Genomic DNA, 21,664 nt, shown 5'->3' with positions numbered 1-21,664 from the left:
TATATATATATATATATCCCCTCATGAAAAAAGATAGTTCATGTTATTTGTACAATCGTACAAGTCTTGCTTTCTTCCATTAAAGCTAGAGTACAAAACATTCACGCAAATATCATCTGGTTGATTTGGGCTGCTCTCAATTATTTATTGACATGCCTTTTTTTATCACCTTTCAGATATCACCCAGAAATATATATATATAGCATTACACATTTCTACTTTATGCTGCCTTATATAAATAAAGTATTTTCATAGCTTAGAAATGTGTCTAACCTTGCTCAACCTCCATGTAAATTTCTTTAAATTATCATAATAACCTAAGAATAATTTATAATTAGTGATTTACCTTTTTTATGTGAAAAAGAAAAAAAAATGATGCTTCTGAGATTAAAATTCATTATTTACTTCTAAAATGATGCATGTATTGTCTCTTATTTGGGGATTTGGGTTTGATTATGCATTGGTGATCATTTTTATTTTAAGAGGTGCTTATTCATGTTACCCACATATTAAAAGCAAAAAAATAGTTTTCACTCTCTTTCACCAACGAATGAGTATGTTCGCTAAAGCTTTTGATACCATTTAATGTCAATTTGTTTGATTCATAAGATATGCTGACAACAAATTCAAGATGAAAATTTTATCATCAGAGAGACTAAGGTTTCATTTGGTGATACTTCCCTAACAAATTACTATCATGCAAAACAATGCAGAAAACAAAATCACTAAACAAACAAACAGTCAAATATTGTACAATTTACATGATTTGGCAAAAATTTGCCTATGTTTATGGGGAAGATTACTTCGCTTCAGTCAGCAGATCGATAAAAAATAACGTGTCGTCTAGATGTTCGGAATGCGTTGATTGCACCATGCCATTGTGCACAGTGTCGTGATGCAATCCGCACCGTCGTCAAGATATCCGATGTTCCGGACGTAATATTTTCTCCCCATTTCCGGACGTGATATTTTCTCTTGCATACCATAAAAAAATATTCCCCAAGATTAGAACTTTTAAGAGGCCAAATAGATAAATATTTATTCTCCTACTTTGTTAACAAAGCTTCAGATTCAAAATTTAAAAAAAGATAACAATTATCTTCCACTTCACATAAATCTAGAATTTTTCCCATAAAGTGAAAATTTTAGTTCATAACAGAAAGCAACGTGCAACAAAGTTACAAGTACTATAAGACAGATAATCTAAAACAAACATGAAATCAAACACAGAAATCAGCAGAAGTCTGAAACTAGCTGGATTTCTTTATGTTTTGGATATGAGACTGAAGCATTTGGTTCTCCTGATTGAGGAAGTTTGCTATCTCTCTGAGCCTGTTGTTCTCCTTCATGATGGCTTTGTTCTTCAGGTACAGCCTCCTGTTCATCTTCTTCATATATTGTTCTTCTTCTTCCCTGTTATGGCCTCTTTTCTTCAAGCTGTGGAATGGGCTATCTCATTAGTTACTGATGATTTAAATATCAAACGTGATTAGAAGGGCCTTAATTACCTTGCCATCTTCCCATTTCCTGAGCTCATTCTTGAATTACGCAAGTGAAAAGCTTTTGTTTTTTTAAGAAATCTCCTTTGTAGAACTGTTGATGAACAGAGATGTTTCATGGAGAAGAAGAAGCTAGAGAAACACATTGTTCTAGTTGTAGCTAGATGAAGGAAAATATTAGGAAGGGTAAATAGAAGGGAAAGACATTGGATTTTTGTGACCGATATTCTTCTGAGGAAATGATCCAAAAAATGTTCTATGAAGGCATGATGCATCCATACAAGGAAAGTGATGTACATGTTTTGAATAATGAGTCAGAGCAATGATGAGTTTCTCTTTCTCATTTAAGAGCTATAGTGTCTCCTAATCCTTGAAGGGCATGCCAAGTGTTTTTTTTTCTCTTTTAAATGTAAATTTAATGTATTTTTCAATTTTCATAAGTTTTTTATTTTGAAAACAAATTAAATGTTTTTTAATTTTAAAAAAAAATATTATGTGCTTTGAATTTTTAAAAAATTACTTATAAACTTACTTTAACATATAAAATAAGTTTTTTTTTTGGATATTGTGAGCATTGGAACACGATTTCTTGAGATGCTTCTAAGTTTTTTTTATGATCAATGTGCTACTAGTTTGAGCATAATAAATTTTATTCTAAATTATAAATAAAATAAAATAAAATAAATAAAAAAGTTTTTTCTAAACTATCCTTAAAGAAAAAAATGTGGATGCCAATTGACACGCAAAAGAAAATGAAATATTGATATCAATTGTGACGATCTAGTAATTTATATTCTCAGCCAGTTCGTCATAATGTTAGTAAACTTATGATATACTTCTTTGAGAAATATATATATATATATAAGGGAATGGCCAGAGGCTATTATATGAGCCTCCAACCATCCCTAATATATCTAACAATTCGAGCTCCACCTCCATATGGCCAACTGTGTCAGAAGGAATTCAAACTCCTTACCTGTGGCGTCTTATACCATGGATGCCAACCAACAGACCGGGGTACACAAAACACATATAAATATTAGATATTAGGCTTGAATAATTTTTAAAATCAAATTTTGAGCCTCATGATGAAAAAAAAAATTCTTGATTAAATTTTATTACCATTTATTTGTTATAGCTTGTTCATTTACAAATTTTAAATCTTTAGCTAAGCTATTATATTTAAATGTGGTTTGTAAAAGTGAAATGATACAATGTGTAATTATGACTAGAATAGAAATAAATTTTAATGATGTTGAAATGTGTTTGGTACATGTAAAATTTTAATCAATAAAGTTCATTTCATGTTTATGAGATACATGTAAGTTGTAGGAGGGGGACAAAGACATAATGATAATAAATTATGGTAACTCTAATCATATTGAAAAATTATCAACACAATGGCATTGGTCAAAAAAAGCACACGGATGAATACAATCACTTATATTCATTTTTTAGACTGCAAATATGAAGTCATCAAGTTGATGACTTAATAAAGTTGATGATGATTTTTTATTGCTATTAATATGATTTGTAATTTACTTCGACATAAAATTAAAAAAAATTGTTGATTCATAGATCACAAATTAGTAATTAATTCAAATACATAATTCTTTCTAAAATAGAACAAGGAATGCTAAACTTCAATACCAATTGATTTTTATTAATGGCCATATTTGAAATAACTTTGAAAAATTATAGCTCTCTTTCAATTAATTTCAAATTTTGAAGAACCAATATAGTAATGCATGACATTTAAAAAATATTCAATTAAGTAACATCATAATCACTAATGTTGTAATTAAATTAATAACATATCACTTGTTATAAAATGTAAAATATCAAATTTCAAACATTCTTAATAGTATAAAGAAATTTTTTAAAATGCAAATATATTTTTTATTAATCATTTTTTAAACGAGCCAGCTCTAAAACTAATAAGCCAAGCAGAGCTGGCTTGAGCTTGGTTTGTTAGCTCATGAGCTAACAAACCACCCCTTATCGATTCACGTCCGATCCAACTCGTAAGTCTACTATTTAGATTTCAAATTAGACATATGCATTCAATAATTTTAGAATAAAATAGCAGTTTTCCAATAATAAAAAAAACAAAAAATAATTAAAGTAATTAATAACAAATTTGGCACCTTTCTTAATGAATTAAACTAACTTACTAAACACACACACACACACACACACACACACACACACACACATACATGATGCAAGTCAGACTTAACCAAAACTACAAGCAAGAAATTGCCACAGTGAAATTATATAAATAAGAGAACCTTATCTAAAACTTAATGATTCGTAACAATGTAACAATAAATTTTAAGAAAACCTATCAACCAAATGCATATTTCATGCTGCCCATAAAAAATGCCATCTTTATATCCCAAATGAAAGAGGAATAAATAAAAGTAAAGCTTTTCACTGCATAAAGAAAGCTACAAACTTCAGGGAAAATGAAATTGAAAAAATAAAAAAAAAATTACAAATCGATCGTTTAGGTTCATGATGACAATATATTTTTCATTCCATTTCTTCTCAATCATCCTGAGGCCCACAATCACTGAATTCCTTGTTGATATTATGAAAATATTCCTCCCTAAAACTGTAGCAGAGCTCAATGTCTTTATAAGGATTCCAAAACGCAATGATGAGACATATCAAAAGCGTTTTATGCGTTCACCAGCGGTACAGATTTATACACAGTAAGCAGTACTACAACTCAAATTAATTGCACTGCTTGTATGGTTTGCTAATTTTGTTTAAAATTTTAATTTTGAGCGAAATTAATCACATGATTGAAGTAAGCTGCATGATGAAAGTGCTATTGATTCACTGTTCAGAAGGTCCAACATGACCAAAGATCTGAATACAGGATTAAATATAAATAAAACAGGAAAAACATAAAAATTTAAAACACAGCTTTAGAATAAATACAAATTTAATTGAACCATCTTATGTAAATATAAAAATTCAGTTATCTTCTTCCATGAACATAACTTCAACATTTTATTATTGCGGGTCATCTCTTATTTAACAGTTTAAATCTAATTTAACCTTAAAAGTTACATGCCATAAATTTTTATAAATATGTTAAGAGGAAGAGATAATTGATCGAAATTTCTTTTGGTACGTGCATGGGGCGTGGTTGTTGTTGGAATTGGAGAGAGTGCGACATGAAAATTTGGAAAAAATATTATATCAGGAGTACTCATGCACAACTGCATCAGGACTCCCGATGTAATAATTTTTAGTGATCTTGGACATAGAAAATCAGAGAGATCAAGAATGGATAGGAATTAAGAAAAATGCTACTATTCACATACATACCACCGAATTCCCATGTATTTAAATATCTAGCACTAAAAGATTATTTTTTATAATAATACCACCAAATCATTCATAATACATCAAAAATATTTTATTTTACAATTTTTTAGTTAATTAAATGATTTAATTTTCAGACGCATGCCTCAAAGCAGCTTAAAGTTTATGCTCCACATTACGAGAAAAGACACTTATCATACAATTTCAAATTGTTAGTATTATCATATTTTAAGAAACAAAAGATTGTGGGTTTAATCACGCGTCAGCTTGTTGAAAAGACAACTCGGTATGGAAGTAACAATCGATTGAACATAATAAGTTTAAGCTTTTGAGGCAAAATCAGAGGCAACTGATCATAGCTGCTAATAAGTAATTTTAGAGTGGATGATCCAACAATAATCGAGCGATTAGTATGGCATGCACTCCAACAAAACTCGGTTGATTTTATGATGATTGCAGAAAGTTCAAGAGGATTTGATGACTCCCGTAATAGATTATTGAGTAGGCATTTGATACATGATACTAAAGGGGTTGTTTTTGGTTTGCTAAAAAAAAAATGCATTGTCAAAGTAATATATTGTGTTTAGATCACTTTGAAATTTTTAGATTCCGTGTAAAATAAATGCAGGCAGAGCTAGACCTAGTTATGTTATTTTTTTATATTTAAATGAAAACATGACACTCAAAAGGATGCAATGGAGAAAAAGGATCATGTAGCCGACCCACTTAGTGGGATAAAGGCATTGTTGTCATTGTTGTTGTTGTTGTTGTTGTGTAAAATAAATGCAACACTTCACAATTTTATATTTGATTTGAAGAAAGATGATATGAATGTTAAATATGGGGCTAGCGGCCAACAACATGCTGAGGGTAAAAGGAGAGAGTGAGTGAGCAACGGCGGTTGGGGGCTAGAAAACAGCCTTTGGCTTACAGGGGCAGCCGACAGAGATGGGCAGTGGCGATAACAGCAGCGAGCACTTTGCACAAAACGGTGTATTTGGAATTTGACCAAATATTACAAACTTTAAATACATTAAAAATAAACTAGCGAATGAATTACAAATGCTTTATAATTTTACACTGCATTTGAAATTCATGTGATCAAACTCCCAAAATTTTGAGATTCCTGCTACACTCTTTTTGCAGGAACATACCTAAATGATGTTTAAATGCTTAATTTGAATATTTATGACCATTATAATATAGAGAACTCTCACATTAAAACTATTAATTTTGTCCAACTCTAAACAACTAAGAAAATGTTGGTATAAAAATGTCATCAGATCCCCATTGATTTAGACCCTTGCATAAATCTAACACAAAGTGACATAATTTTATTAAAGTCAAACAGTCATTCAATAACGATTCACATCAAAAACTGTTCTGAAACAGTTTCAAAAATTAAGCAGTTATAAGAAACCAAACAATGAACAAGAAAAAGTCAGGTACCTCCTTCAACCAGCAAGAGGGTTAGCATGAATGGTCACCCGGTTCAATCTAATCTCAGCAAGAGGCCGATCTCCTGGCCCTGTCTGTGTCTGCAGAAGAATAAGATGAACATTGCAAAAAAGAAATAAAAATTTTGCATTAACAATCGCAAAAACTAGCTACACTATATAAGTGTGAAGCGAATAAATTCTATACCTTCTCCATAATATCAAGAACTTCAAAACCATGGATTACTTTCCCAAAGATGGTGTAAAGGCCATTTAGATGAGGTTGCTTTGCATAGGTGATGAAAAACTGGCTTCCATTGGTGTTCGGTCCACTATTTGCCATTGATAGTATTCCCCTGGCATTGTGCTAGCCATCAAATGAATATAGCATCAATCATTTTTTCCGTCTACAGTTGAAGATATATGAAGATTCAAACTTTTCCCCCTAACAAATTGAAAGTGTAATTTACATACACACCTCATAATTCTTATAAAGTTATTTATCTAGCACCTAAAGCTTTACATTTACGTGCATGGCACTCAAATCTTTAACATCCCACAGACATATCACTATATTAACTTTTTAAAAGTGAAATTCACTTATTCATATATAGATTTATGAAAACAAAAAGTCATAAATGTAAACATCAAACTTTAGATGTTAGATATGTAATTAAATAGGAATTACGTGGTATGTATGTAAATTTTCCCGACAAAAAAAAGTAAAGGATGACAATAAGGTTACCTTAAGTGACTCACGGATCTCATCATTGAACTTCTTGCCCCAAATGCTTGTCCCTCCCTTGCCGGTGCCAGTAGGGTCTCCACCCTGGATCATGAATCCTTTAATGTTTCGATGAAATGTAGTTCCATCATAATAATCACTAGCACAGAGCGCCAAGAAGTTCTGTAACACAAATGAATGGGAGTAGACTTTTTAATATCCAACAAAGGTTGAAAAAGGTGAAATGAAACAAAGGACGGATGCACAAACTTTATTAGCGTTGTCTACGTTCAGAAGCATTCAGAAAGATGAAACAAAAATTATCTCACCAAACAATACCATTTTCCTCCATTCGGCAATATGAAAAGATAAAGATGCAAGTCGCTTAATTTTCTTTCTTTTTTTATGATGCTTTCTTTTCCTTCTGTCATTTTATTATTATTATTTTTTTTCTTTTTTGCATGCAATAAAAGCGCGTCTCTAAAAATCTGTACATGAAGAGGGCTGGGAGCTATGATCATTATACAGAGACGTTGTTATAAAAAAATCATTAAGGCCCACATAATTAACAGGATCAAATTCTAGAATGAGAGAAAAAAAATTGCATACAAAAGCAATGAACAAAGCAATTACAGACTTTCACCAGCACTGGAAGCCCTAAAGGTGATATAGCTACTCAATTTCTAAGACAATAGGCAACAACTGGGCGCTCACCCGATGTAAGTGATGTGCTAAAAAGGAATGGCTGTATCAGTTTAAAACCTATTTCAATTATGAGAATGTTTTCAACTAGCATAAAGTGATGATCATCAAATCAAGTTTCAGAAGTCGTTGCATTTCAAATTTAAAAATCTTACTAAAAATATTAACTTAATTTAAAATACTATACTATATAGCATGTCGAACCTACAGATAATCTAATATCATTGCTTCATGTAACAGTAAAAGAAGCAACCTCAATGACCTTCCCGTTGTTGAAATCTTCTCAATGCTAACCAAAGCAATGAACTCTCTGGGCAATTTGGAAAGAGTTATCATATCACATGTAAGGTTTATATATATACCTTACATGTGATATGATAACTCTTTCCAAATTGCCCAGAGAGTTCATTGCTTCATATCCCAGTAAAAGCAGCAACCTCAATGACCTTCCCGTTGTTGACATCTTCTCAAATGCTAACCAAAGTAACAGAAACACACTTGCAGCACCCCTATCGTCCAACTCCGTTTGCATATACTTCCTGTTGATCAACCCAAAGAAGAAAGCAAATTCTTGGGATCTGATCACACACCGCTCAATAGATAAACCAGGAACTTAATGCCTTCCAAACTCAACTCAATTGGACAACCAATATGCACTTTTATAAGCACTTGAGGCAGTTAAAGGTGGCAGAATTTAGAAAACTCAATAGCTGTGAAAAATAAGCTTAAATGAGAAGATTTAAAAGTTCCAAATTTGATAACATGTAATAGGAAAGAAATTAGGAGATTATTTTTTTATAAGCAAACCTAAGAGAAAATTATCTGTCTGGCATCCCCACTCAAACAACCCTGGGAGTGGATTGAGGTCTTATTATAAGTCAGTCTATACAAGACAAGCATGCCAGCTGTTCTACAATGTTTGCCCCGTCGTCATGTTAGTTCGTGATTTTAAAATGGAAGCTCCCACTTAACAAAAGCATTATGCCTTGTTGCACTTCCAAAGACACCAACGCTTGATTTCACAATGGGTTTCCACTAGATCAGAGTTTCCATCCATTTAGAAGAATATGTCTTTGCTTCCTCATGCAATTACAATAACACCCTCAATCACCCTTTAAAAAATATTATAGAAGGATCAGACAAACTTCATCACCATGCTGCTCAATAAAAATCAAGTTCTTTAAGCCAGAACTATGCCTTATATTATAAAACTCCCACATAATATCATTGCTGAACTTTACTCACAAATCACTAACTACCACACCATCCAAGGTTTATTATTAGCGCAATGAACATTTTCAGAATTTCATGCGGAATAATAAATCATAAACACTTGATAGTAGAGTGAACCAACGAACTTAAGTTCAACAGCCAGGAATTCTATCTATCCACATTAAGGATCAATGCATAATGCAAAATCTTTTTATTTAATAATCACGAGAAAGTCCACCTATTTTGAATTTTGTCCCCCTTGCCTTCTGGATAGTCCCTTTTCAATCATGCCAAATCACCAACATGCAGCATTGTGACCCTAAGGACTGGCTCATCTATTGAGATCTACACTCGTCTCTATCTCATTTGTTACACTTGCTCTTTTTATCAAATATTTAATAAAAAGATGATATCTCTTCACCATTTTTGCACTGTCAGATGTTTTCAATGAGGATGAGATCTTTGATGTCATTGAGCATCATGGTGGGATGATCTATGGGAACTATTAACAGCCATAAGATGATATGTCATCTTTTGATATGCGAAGAAAGCAAACTAAAAAAATAGATCTCATTATCTACTTTGATGTTCAGAGAGTTCAATTCTTGGGGTAATACAGTCGAATCAGTTGATATGATATACAATCGAAGCTCCTTCTAACAACTTCCTTAATATATGCACATTGTCAGTTGTAAAGGGCTTTTCATACATAACTTACACCACCTTCATGGTGCCTACTGTAGTAGTTTCATTGAGGATATTAAAAGTGATGTTCACAATGAGTAATAAATATATGGATTCCCAACACATTGTTCTTCATCAAATGCCAGTCTAAGAAAGACAGCAAAGCTCTGAAGAAAGTTCATGCCTGGTGTCCAGATAGAAAACCTTCTACAAATATCTCCCCTAGATAATACTTAAACATGGATTGTAGATTCAAGTGTCACATTACATGCTAGCCCTAACAAATAGGTGGTTAAAAACTACACTTAAGGTGATCTAAAAAATGTGTATTTGGGAGATAATAATGCCTAAAGTATTATTGAAAAGAGTGATGTTGATATCAGGTTGTCAAATGGATTGGTTTGGAATATAAATGAAGTTAGAGATTCCATGTTTGAAGAAAAACCTGATTTATGTGAGTTAGCTTGCAAGATCGGGGTATGTGCTACTTTCATAGGTGATTTATGGAATGTGACTAAATGTACAATGGTGGAGGCTCAAAACAGCATTGAATGTACCATTTATCTGATCAAGAAGTTGTATGAATCCATTAGAGTAGAAGAAACACAAGTTGATGCACATCTCAGCCACCGCAGACTTGTTCATATGAGTGAAAAATATATGAAATATTTCCTTTCTAAAACAAACTTCATGGTTCAAAGTTTATAGATTTATATTTTTGTGAAGATTGTATTTATGTCGAGAAAAACAATGTTACTTTTCTAAAAGCAGGTCGAAGTTGAAGTCTAAAAATATGGAGTTAAAACATACTGGCGTATGAGGTCCTTCTCCATTTAAGTGTAATAAAGTTTCTCCATGTTTTATCACTTTCATTGATGATTACACTGAAAAAAGTATGGGTGCATTTTTTAAAACATAAGTTGCATATCTTTGATGTGTTTAGAAAGTGGAAAGTCATGGTTGAGAATGAGATAGGTTTGAGGTGAAGTATTTCAAATCAGATAATTATTGTGAGTATTGCGATAAGAGTTTCAAAAATTATTGTGCTTCGGAAGAGATGAATTTATTGGTCAAAGAACATCAAAGCAAAATAATGTTGTTGAGGGCATGAATAGAACCATCATAGAGTGTCAGAAGTATGAGGTTACATGTTTATTTGTCAAAACAGTTTTGGACAAAAGCAATAAACATTGTAGTTTATTTGATAAATCGTGGTACATCAAAACTTTTCAATGAAAGCTTACTTGAATAAGCGTGTGGACAAAGACTTAAATCAATCTCACTTAAAAATATTTGGTTGTTTATGATGTGTTCATTGTCGGGCGCTTTACCTCAGGGGAAATCATTTATTTGAATATGATTTAATGTATATATATGTGATTATAATTTAGAAAATAATGTTTTAATTTTGAAAAGTGGGACCGAGCAGGCCTCGCATATTTGATAGTTCAAATAGTTGAGCGCAATACCACAACTAGTACACTATCCCGAAGGATATGCATGCAACTTATTGACAGACTTAACCACCTAAACTATAAGATTTGTAACATTCGTTTGGTCTGCGAAACATTTTTTATTAGCCGACAAATTCTCTTATTTAACATAAAAAGTTAAATAAGGTTTATTTTAAACTGCGTTTTTAAGTTTTCTATATAAGCTAAGTTTTCTATAGAAGCAAACCCCTATAATTAATTACATATTAAATAAACGAAATCACTTAAGAAGACTCTCAATTAAGATCAGTGGTTCTGTCTTCAAGATTGCAAAGTTTAGGTTTCCAATGTTAAATATAAGGAAATCAAAAGGGAATGATTCAAAAGAGAAACAATTATTTTCATGAGTTAATGAAGTGAAAGGTAGAGGATGTCACAGATCCAGGGAGAACTCCGGTGACTTCTCAACTATCCTACGATTGGATCTTAACTCTAAGGAGACATCCTACGCCTCGTCGTCATGATTTCGATCGTCGCACTCCGTTCACTTGCTTCCATGTTCCGCTTCTTGGAAAGACTACTCTAAGATCCTTAACATATCGATTGTAAGTTCAGAATTGTGGTGTGTATAAATGTACAGTTAGTGGGTCAGTGGGTCACTACAGGGTACCTCCTAACTCCTAAACCAGGTGTCCTACTGACCTCTAACCTAAAAGTTTTCTACAAATCCGTAGAAAAAACATGAATTATAAAATGGAACATGCAACGGAACGCAGTTGGCACAGTAAACAGCAAACGATAATATTGCAGACATGAATTATGTGTATACGCAGAAGCGTGCAGTAGCAAAAGTAAACGTTGTAAATGTAAAACAAACCTATACACCTGACAGGCCGACGGCTCCTGAAAATACTCGAGAAAAAGCGGCAGATGAACCATGGTAAATCAAAGAGAACCGTCAAAAACACAGAGAAAACTCGAAGAAAATCACAAGTGTTTTGCGAAGATTTCGATAAAACCGTAGCGAAACACAAAAAAATCCGATTTTGATAAAACCGTGGGAAAACACACAAAAATTCAAAGAAAGGAAGAAAACCGTAAGCATTCAGGTCGGGCTAGGCTCAGAATTAGGTATTCTCTTGGGACTTCGAAGGCAACTATCGGTCACCTGTATGTATAGAGTCTGACATTCAACTAGAAAGGTGTCCTACTATACCAACTCTGACATTCAACTAGAAAGGTATCCTACTATACCAACTTCGGTGGGTACTCCTTAGTCAAATATTGGAGATTGACAAGTGAACAATCGAATTATATTATTTAAAATTTATATTTTAACATGCGTATAGGCTTCATGCATAGAAGAAAAGTAGTATCGATTTTGGTAGTCAAAATATTTTAGAAAATAGCGTATCTGTTCTTATTGTATATGTTCTTACCATTTTTATAAAAAAATGATTGTCCACAAGTCGATCGAACCGTCGGGCCGGGACAACCAAGACCACCAACAACCTAAGAAGGCAATGGTGCTTTGTTAATCTAGTGTCGGTGAATAATATTGTCATCCTACACTTCACCGTGTCTCGGGACTGGGTCCCGATATTGTATGATGGAATATTATTCCGTTCTACCATCACATGCCTTTATCATCACGACCTAATACCCCAAAAAGACCGTCCAACTTATGACCTTACTTGATGGTTTCACATATAACCATAGCTATATGAATGCACTTATGTTTCAGAAATAGGCACGTAAAACTCAAATCAAGAAGCAAGGAAAAAATGAACCAAAAAACAAGAAATGCAAAAGAAGACTAACCCGCCTCCAAAGACAATTTAGAAGAAAAAGCCAAAGTGGTAGGAGGATTAGCCTAAAATATAAAACTGGTGGGACTTCTTGATTGAGCAATGAGATGGGCATCTTCCCAAGCCTCTCCTAAAATGTCAAAAGAAACTCTCCTCCTTTTTCTTTCTCTTCTTTTTTTTCTTTCTTCTTCTTTCTTCTTCTTTCTTCTTTTATTGAAATCAATTTGGCCCCGAGAGTTGAGTCCTGAATTCTCTCCCAACATTTAGTAGATCGTTCCTCGAAAAAGGGACATTTGAATTCTTCCAAGCAACAAAGATTGAAGATTGCAATTTATAAAAATTAAAACATCCAATTTTATCTCAAATTAAAGCTTGCATGAGGTATAAATCCACGCAACACAAAGGAGCTCAAACAGGTGCCCACGGCTAGGAATAGCAGGGGAACCAAACAAATCAACACTCGGGGAACCAACCCAACACAAAGACCCTCAAATGGGTGCTCTCGGGTAAGGCTAACAGAGAAACAACCTAGCTGACCCAAAAAAAGGAACCATCTAGATGCTCTCGGGTAGGGGCAGCAAGGAACACATAACCACATCAGGTGACCACAGCTAATGAGCAAATACAACCACCACTAATAAGTTCACGGGCAGAGAACAACAATAGGGAAAGCCATCAGCCTCAGCACAAACAAGAGAACCACAAACAGGACACATCACGACCAGGAGCAACAAGGGGAAGGCCACCAGCCAACACCAAAAGGGAGCACAACTGGATGCTCGCAGGCCAAGAGGAACCAGGGGAAACCACCAAAACTATAACAAGATATTTGAAGCCTTAAAAATCAAAATTTTCATTCGACACATATTTCAAACGGGGCAACAGTTATAAGGAGCAAAACCAAACCCCAAAACAACCTCTCAAAGCATTAGAACAAATTCCAACACATATTCGAATAGGGTGGCGTCAACAGGAAATAAACCAAGCCCCAAAACTGACTGTTCAAAACATCAAATAGATTCTGGCATATATATTCGAACAGGAGCAGCAGCAGGGAGCAAAACCAAGACACCAAACCAAACCTCCAATAGCCCCAAAATCAATTAAAAGCCACCTGAATATGTTACGAGTAGGAGGGCAACAGGAAAGCACAAAACAAAGCCCCCAAATTAAAATCTTCAATAGCCTCAGTATCAAATCAGTATAGCAAATAGCAAAGGAAGCCGCAGCCCATAGGGCTAACACAACCCAAAAATCCTCCATGTTAAACCTAAGCAGCAAGAAAAGCCACAGTCTAGAAGACAAAGGCTCTGTTTGACGCCAGGAAGCTGCTGCGGAGAAGCTGGTTGTCTGTTTGGTGTAACTGTGTGAAAATAGCTTTGGGGCAACTATTTCTGAAAAAATGATCATGCTGCCCTTGTTTGGTAAAACTGTTTAAAACAGAACTGAGATAGCAATATTTTTTATACTTCCAAAGCACATCATATCAATTTTTTGAGGCATTTACAAACATAAAACTACAAAATATTCAATGTACATTTTTACTTGCTCCATACATCTTTATTTTTTTGAGAACTCATAAATTGCAACCAGAATTCATCTACGGGATGGTGCATCATTTAAACCGCTAAAAACACCAGATAGAACAAAAATGCCCCCAAAAGAGAAATAACTTAACCATGAATTATCATTTTAGGCTTAAAAAGATAACTATTTTGACTTTATAAAAGATTGAAATAAAGCTTCTTCTGCCTAGGAAAGGTGGGATGTATGTATAAATTGAAGTTTAGGTGTTAGGTAAATATATAGGAATTAGGTGACATGTATCTAATGATTTGGGTGGTATAAAAGTAAATTTTAGGTGTTATAAACGTAAATACATGGGAATTGGGTAGCATGTATGTATATGCACGTTTTTTATTAGCTCAAAGGTAAGAATCAGGGAAGGTTTTGCATTTGAGTGTTGAATGAGCACATATGTTAGTTTTCAGAGCATTTTAATGAAGAAAAAGAGAACTATTTGATTTCAAGGGAAGCCAATTGTATGACATGTGACCGATTTTTTTTGTTCTTTTTTATTTTGTAAATTTCATTCCTTGTGCTATTCATTTACTTAATTTAATATTGGCTTCGTAGTGATCTTAATTTTAACCAAACTGTAGCACGCCGAAATTCTAATTTGCAAAATTTTATTCAAGTTTCTCTCTTACTTTTTTTCTTTCAGATTTTCTGCTAGTTTCAAGCTTGTTCCAAGGCCATTTGATTTTAGATCATCAATTTTACCACACCTAATTTCTGACATTCCTCACCATCCTCAACACAACAAGGATGCCCTCTAGCAAACCCTAAAACAGCGAGCAGAATGAGGAGGAATATGAAGAGGCAGGGTACGTGTGGAGAAATTGCCTGATCCTGGGGTTGTTTGGGCGGATGATCCTCTTCTGGATTTTCAGAGCGATTCTGTAGGTCTGCTTCAGCCCCAAGAAATAAGCCATTGCCGTCGTAATCTCTCATACCATCTTCGCCAAAATATAAGAAAACCAGAGTGAAACTTCCGCCCTGAAATTATCGTTCTCCGTCTTTCATCCTCTACAATCACATAGATGCAACTAAAGAAGGCGGGAGAAATTAGGGGTACGGGAGTAAAACAGCGGAGCCGTACCGCGGGTCGCGAGGTCTCACCCACGGCCGGCTTTTTGCCCGGATTCGCGACAGCCGCGATCAAGACGCCCTGCCACAAACAGTAATTTTTGGCGGCCTCCCGCCGCACCGCGCGGAGGAAGCCGCGCCAAACGGACCCTAAAACAGCCCCTAAACTTCAACATACCAGCATAGATGTGATAAGAACGTAAGGAGGAAGCTTACATATGCATAAGAATTAAACTATGTCTTTCATTAGCCTACATTCTTAGCTAAGTACCATGAAATATTTAAAACAGGCCTAATAGCATGTACTTGGACTGAAGTAAGCTAAAATCTAATAATTAGCCATGATTCCAGCATTAAATGTCGTCGGGAACAAAATAACCCCCCCCCCCCCCCCACCACCCCTCCCCCTCTTTTAGCATCTCCCGCAAACGTCTCTAGCATGTGTCGAGCAGGGAAGAAGAGCAGGAGAGAGGAAACATACTTTGCTCGGGCTTTTGTAATCAACAAAAGAAAGCCCTGACACTCCTAAACCTCAAGCTCACAAGCAAAGCCACAACACTCTCGGACTCCAAGCTCACAAACACCTAGCCGAGAAGAAATTTCCGCAGAACCTCCCCAGGCCTCAAACTTCGTAACCTCCCTGAGAACTCTCCCCCACCAAGTTTTATCGACACCAAAGAGAAAAAAAAGAGCTCGTGGGACTTCTCTTGACAAAGCACGACACCTAGCCGAAAGAAAAAACAACACCCCAGTCGAGGCCACAGAGAAGAAAGATAGGGAAGGAGAAGAAATTTCTCCATTCGTGACCCTGAGAACACACACACCCAGTCAACCTACCCCGAATGAGCTTTTGCGCAGCGAGATGAAGCAGAAAGCTTCGAAAAGAGGAGATTTCGGGCAGAGGATGTCGAGAGGAGAAAAGTCAACTCCTCGTCACATGAGGAGGAGAAAACAAGCCAGGAGATGCGCGGTTAGGGCTCAATCCAAGCACAGGCATGAAGAAGGGAGATGACAAACCCACAAGAGGAGCCAGAGCATCAAGCTTGGGACGAAAACCAGAGGGGGTCCCGATTTTGGGGAGGTTAAAAGCTCAGCCCCCCTTCCTTTTAACATATCTTATATTATATTAAAAAAATATTAATAATATAATATAAAGTACGAAATCCCCAATGTGGGCAATATGCAACATATCAAAATAGGTGTCCCCCTAGCTAAATTCAACGTCTCGGACGTGCCGACACGGTCCATTTCGCCATTCGGAGTTGTCTGGACAACCTCGTTGACAGCCGAGTCGAAAACACCTCAAATTCGAATTCCTTTAAAATAATCGCTTGTGATTGATCGTAGAGCCTCCTACGGGTGCAGGTGGCGTGAATCTAGATAATTGTGTGCATCGCTGTGTGCACTATGGTATTCGTGCATCCTGTAAGCGCGCAGAGATTGCAATGGGTTTTCCTAGGGTTTCAGATCCTAAGGGTACTCGACTCGAGTTTCATCGTGCTGGTTTTAATCGACTCAACTAAGCGTTGAAGATTTTAGAACCAGTCACATAAAACTGCGAGGAGTCAAGAGGTGACTCGAATTTCTAATCGGTGTGAGCCCCAGGCTAGTTCTTTAAGAGAGCCGGTAGGAAACCCTAAGGGATAGACCCTATGCTCTAAGAAGAGAAAGAGACCTCACAAAAAATGATGTCAACATTCATTTTGATACAGAATCCAAAAGTAACTTTGATTCAAAATTTGTCAAGTGTACTTTCATTAGATATGACTTAGATAAATTTTGTTACAAATTCTGGAGCTATCATAATCAAATATTAATTAAGAGCAAGGATGTCACATTCAATGAAATAGAGATATATAAAAACAGAAATAGATAGCAGGATCATCAATCAGTTAGTTTAGAAGATCCATTCAAATATGTTGAGATAGAAGACACCAGTGATCAAGAATATGAAGAAAATAAATATGTTCAATCTGATGAATCAAAAGGAGTTCTTCAGACACCTACCACTAAAGTCAAGAAATCCAGTAGAATCTCACGACCAACACATGTATTCTCCTTCATTGTATTATCTATTGCTAACTGATAATGGTGAACCAAACTGTAATGATGAGTTCATTCAAGTTAATGACTCAATAGAGTGAGAGTCAGCATGAATGATGAGATATATTCATTAATGCCAAATTAGACATGACATTAACAAAATTATATATGATAAAAATTCAATGCACAATAAGTGGGTTTATAGGCTGAAAAAAAATCAGATGATACCAAAAGCTACAAGGTGAGGCTTATTGTGAAAGGATTGCAACAAAATAAAGAAGTTAACTACAATGAGCTATTTTATCTTGTAACAAAGATGACAAATATCACAGTTATGTTGAGCCTAGTAGCGGTGGAGGATCTACATCTGTAGCAGATGAATGTGAATACAGTTTTTTTACACGGTGACTTAGAAGAAAAACTATATATGATGAAATCACAGGGATATAAAGTTTTAAGAACAAAAAAAAGATGTGATTTGTATATTGATAACAAGCTTTTATGGTTTGAAGCAGATATAAATAAAATGGTACAAAAGATTTCACAGATTATGCCAAATAGCGGGTGCACGTAGTGTCAGTCAGATCATAGTTGCTTCATTAAATATTTTGATAATTGTTATATTATTCTTCTATTGTACGTGGATAATATGTTGATTGCAAGATAATATATGAAAAAGATTTGGGACTTAAAGGGGCAATTATCAAGGACAACTAAAATAAAAGATTGAAGTTTAACCAATAAAATTCTAAATACGAGAATCAACAGGGACATTAGTACATGTATATTGAAGTTGTCTCAGACAGAATATGATGAAAAGGTCCTACATAGATTCAACATAAGTGAGATAAAATCAATTTCCACCCTGTTATCTTGTCACTTAAAAACTATCTAAGAAACAATTGTTTAAGACCGATGCAGAGCAAATACAGATAAGAAGAAACTTGCATGCTTCAGTTGATGGAAGTTTGATGTATTCAATGATATGCAAAAGACCACATATTGGACATATACTGATAGTGGTCAGTGTGTACATGATTAATCCAAGCAAGCATCATTAGGAGGCGGTGGAGTGGATTCTTATATACTTGAGATGAATAGTCAACAAAGTACTTTATTTTGGAAGTGTCGAGAGTAATATATATGAGTATGTAGATTCAGATCTTGTAGAATATATTGATGGTATAAGAAGTACAACAAGTTATATCTTCATTGTTGGGAACAAAATAGTGACTTGGGTTTCCAAGTTACATAAGATTGTTGTTATATCAACTATAAAAGTTAAGTATATTGTTATCACTGAAGCTAACAAGGAAATGATTTGGTTTTAGAACTTTGTGACAGAACTTGACAAGGAGCAAGGGAATGGATAACTTCACAATGATAGTATGAGTGTCATTCATCTAACAAAGAACATCACATTTAAGTCGAGATAAAAAACATTTAGCTAATGTATCATTTTATCCGTTCACTTCTAAGAGAATGATCAATTATCTTTGAAGAAGATACATACAGCTCAGAAGCTTGCAGATGCATTCACTAAGGCGATGTTTGGTACGCTATTTTTTTGGTGTATTAACGTATGGATTTAACGTAAATCCACCGAACACAAATTCAGCGCCTTTAAATTATGTCGTCAGCTAAATCCAGAAGTTTCTATGGTGTGACAGAAATCCCAGATTTACTAAATCCGATCTAGAGGTGGATTTAAGAGAATGGCTTGCTGCATATCTTCCTTTGTCTATTAAATCCTGAAAGCAAATGTCTTACACTTGGTATGGATTTAACTAGATTTAACTGAAATAATACCAAACACAAATTTGGATTTAATATCACAGGATTTAATAAATTTGGATTTACCAGATTTAGTAAATCCTACTTAACTTAAATCTAATATGCAACCAAACATCCCCTAAGTCGGTGACAGTTGAGAAACTGAAGCTATGGTTAGCTTCAATTGAAGTTTTGGGGAGTTGAGGCTGGGTCGAGTGGCACTACAGTTCATAACTATGAAAATATTGTAGTTTTGGAGAAGTAGTTTGATTGAAATGAGTCTCAAAGTGAGAAATTGTTATTATGTTGAGTCTGATTGTGTTAATCAATTGTTCACTTAAATCCCTATGTTTCATCGATCAAGCTTGTCGGTGAGTTTGTCGGGGGGTACGGGAGGGTCTCACCACTATAATGGGTTTAGGGGCGATTTTTTTTTTTTGAACCTAGCACCGTAGTGCCCAGAAGACGGCACCACAATGCCAAGTCTAGGCTTTAGAACTTGAGAGCATGACATTACAACAAACCCAATGCAGCTCTCTAGCGCCCTGACGCCCATAACTAAAATTGAGTCATTCTCCAATTAAAGTTTATCTTTTGTCGATTGGAGAGCATGTGATTTTGATTTTTCTTATGCTAAGCAGAGGAGCATCCTACAGAGTTCTAAAATTTAGAGAGACTTGAGTGTGATGTAATTTGTACAATTATCCTTATTTTCTTCTTAGTGGAATTCTCGGCGTGGTTTGACTCCATGGCTTTCTCTATTCTCGAGTTTTCCACATTAAATCTCATGTTCTTTGTATGTGTGTGTGTTTTTTTATTATTATTATTTGTACTCTTCTGTTCAAAATTTTGCTTAAGATCGTGGGAATCAAATTTCACAATTTATTCACATCTCTCCCAACACTAGAGTACTAGACCATTTGAAGCAGATAAAAACTAGAATTAACATCTTTCCCCTCGCACCTCTTTGCAACTATGGAATTCTAATTTAGCTATGATTGCTGCTGAAATCCATTACAAATTGAGGCAGCATGACAATAGCGAATCATCCCCCACTTAAGTTGGAACACTGAAGACTACCTACTCATCAACCCTTATTTTGAGCTCGCGAAAGACCTGGTAAGTTCTTTCAGTTATTCATCTAGGTTAATTCTTGTGCCCTAAAACTTAACTTCATCGAGCTTAATCAAAAATGAAGACACAAATGTGTAAACAATGAACAAAGAAATAAGAAGAGAGGTTTACCTCGGCGGTTTTGGGCACCTCGTCGCAGAATATCTCACATTTTATGTCCCCGAGATTCGTATGGAGGGTGACCGACTGCAAGAAAATGCGTAATGTAGCAGCGTAAATATACTAAGTTAGGGTTTCCGAAAAATGATAAATTCTTTTAACTGTTGAGGTTCTGATGAGAAGATATGGAGAAAAAGTGGGAAGAGAGATCAGCTACCATTTTCGCCTTTACACGATGGGATGAACTCTGCAAGCGAGCAACGCCAAGTTGGTGAGGAAAGCGGAGGTCGGTGCCAAAATCCTCCGTTGCTACGGCGGCATCCAAAATAATTTAACCCTTCAACAACTATTACATTGTAAACCTTTTTTTGATATAAATGGCGATTTAAAAATATAAACCGCCGAAAATTATTATATTTACTTATCAAATATATAAACCAGATTATTTACATACCAACCACCTAAAAGTGCTCTGACATACCACTGTGTTCAAGTTGCCATCCTTCGTGTTCGGACATCGCACGTCCGAACGGCCAACTTTTGGGCCCCACATTGTCATACACATCTGTGTTGGGCGATATGAGAGCCAGCAGTTGGTCATCCGGACGTGCAAACGTTCAGACGTAATATATTTTCGAGCTCAGAGACACTACTTGCTCGTTCCCTCTTTCAATTTGTTTTGCCCAACATTATAAATCAACATAAGGTAAGTTTTAAACTAATTGAACGATCGCTCCAACCTTGGTCATAACTTCAAATCCTCATTATAAAGAAAAAAAAAATAACACGTGGACAGTATAGAGGAAAATTTGATGATATTATGGTGATATACACCAATCCAGACATAAAATATCTGTATGTAAATATAATCTATCTAATTTAAATAATTAACATAAAAATCTTATTATTTACCTAATATAATATGATTAGCCCATTTGAAGGTTGTGCGGAAGTGATAAATTGATATTATTGAGAAGGGGCACGAGGGATCAAGGGCGTGCGGAATTCATCCAATACAAAGAAGAGAGACTTGATCTCGCTAGGGGAAGGCCATCAATGAGATGAAGGTGGGTAGGAGTCTTGAAATCCTCAATGATAAAGAAGATGAGAAAAAATTGTGACAAGATCT

At 35.0% G+C, this 21,664-nt stretch overlaps 1 protein-coding gene across 4 annotated transcripts; it reads right to left on the bottom strand.

The window, feature by feature from the left end:
• Positions 1–1,078: 1,078 nt before the first annotated feature.
• Positions 1,079–20,886, bottom strand: LOC110018970 (peptidyl-prolyl cis-trans isomerase CYP18-1). Of its 4 annotated transcripts, none has more exons than XM_020716464.1 (6): positions 20,753–20,886; positions 20,548–20,622; positions 7,020–7,181; positions 6,483–6,641; positions 6,288–6,376; positions 1,113–1,437 (listed from the first exon to the last, which is right to left on the bottom strand). In XM_020716464.1, exons 1-5 carry the CDS (start codon positions 20,753–20,755, stop codon positions 6,293–6,295), a joined length of 483 nt encoding a protein of 160 aa, XP_020572123.1. In that variant the 5' UTR covers positions 20,756–20,886; the 3' UTR covers positions 1,113–1,437; positions 6,288–6,292. The 4 variants fall into 4 exon arrangements, with proteins under 4 accessions (XP_020572126.1, XP_020572123.1, XP_020572124.1 ...); XM_020716465.1 differs by lacking the exon at positions 1,113–1,437 and adding an exon at positions 3,886–4,376; XM_020716466.1 differs by lacking the exon at positions 1,113–1,437 and adding an exon at positions 3,886–4,116.
• Between the last annotated feature and the right edge of the window lie 778 nt (positions 20,887–21,664).

The sequence above is a fragment of the Phalaenopsis equestris genome, unplaced genomic scaffold (genome assembly GCF_001263595.1).
Source record: "Phalaenopsis equestris unplaced genomic scaffold, ASM126359v1 Scaffold000036, whole genome shotgun sequence".
Classification (NCBI taxonomy): domain Eukaryota; kingdom Viridiplantae; phylum Streptophyta; class Magnoliopsida; order Asparagales; family Orchidaceae; genus Phalaenopsis; species Phalaenopsis equestris.
The sequence above is the reverse complement of the archived record's forward strand: the minus strand, read 5'-3'. Positions and strand labels throughout refer to the sequence as shown.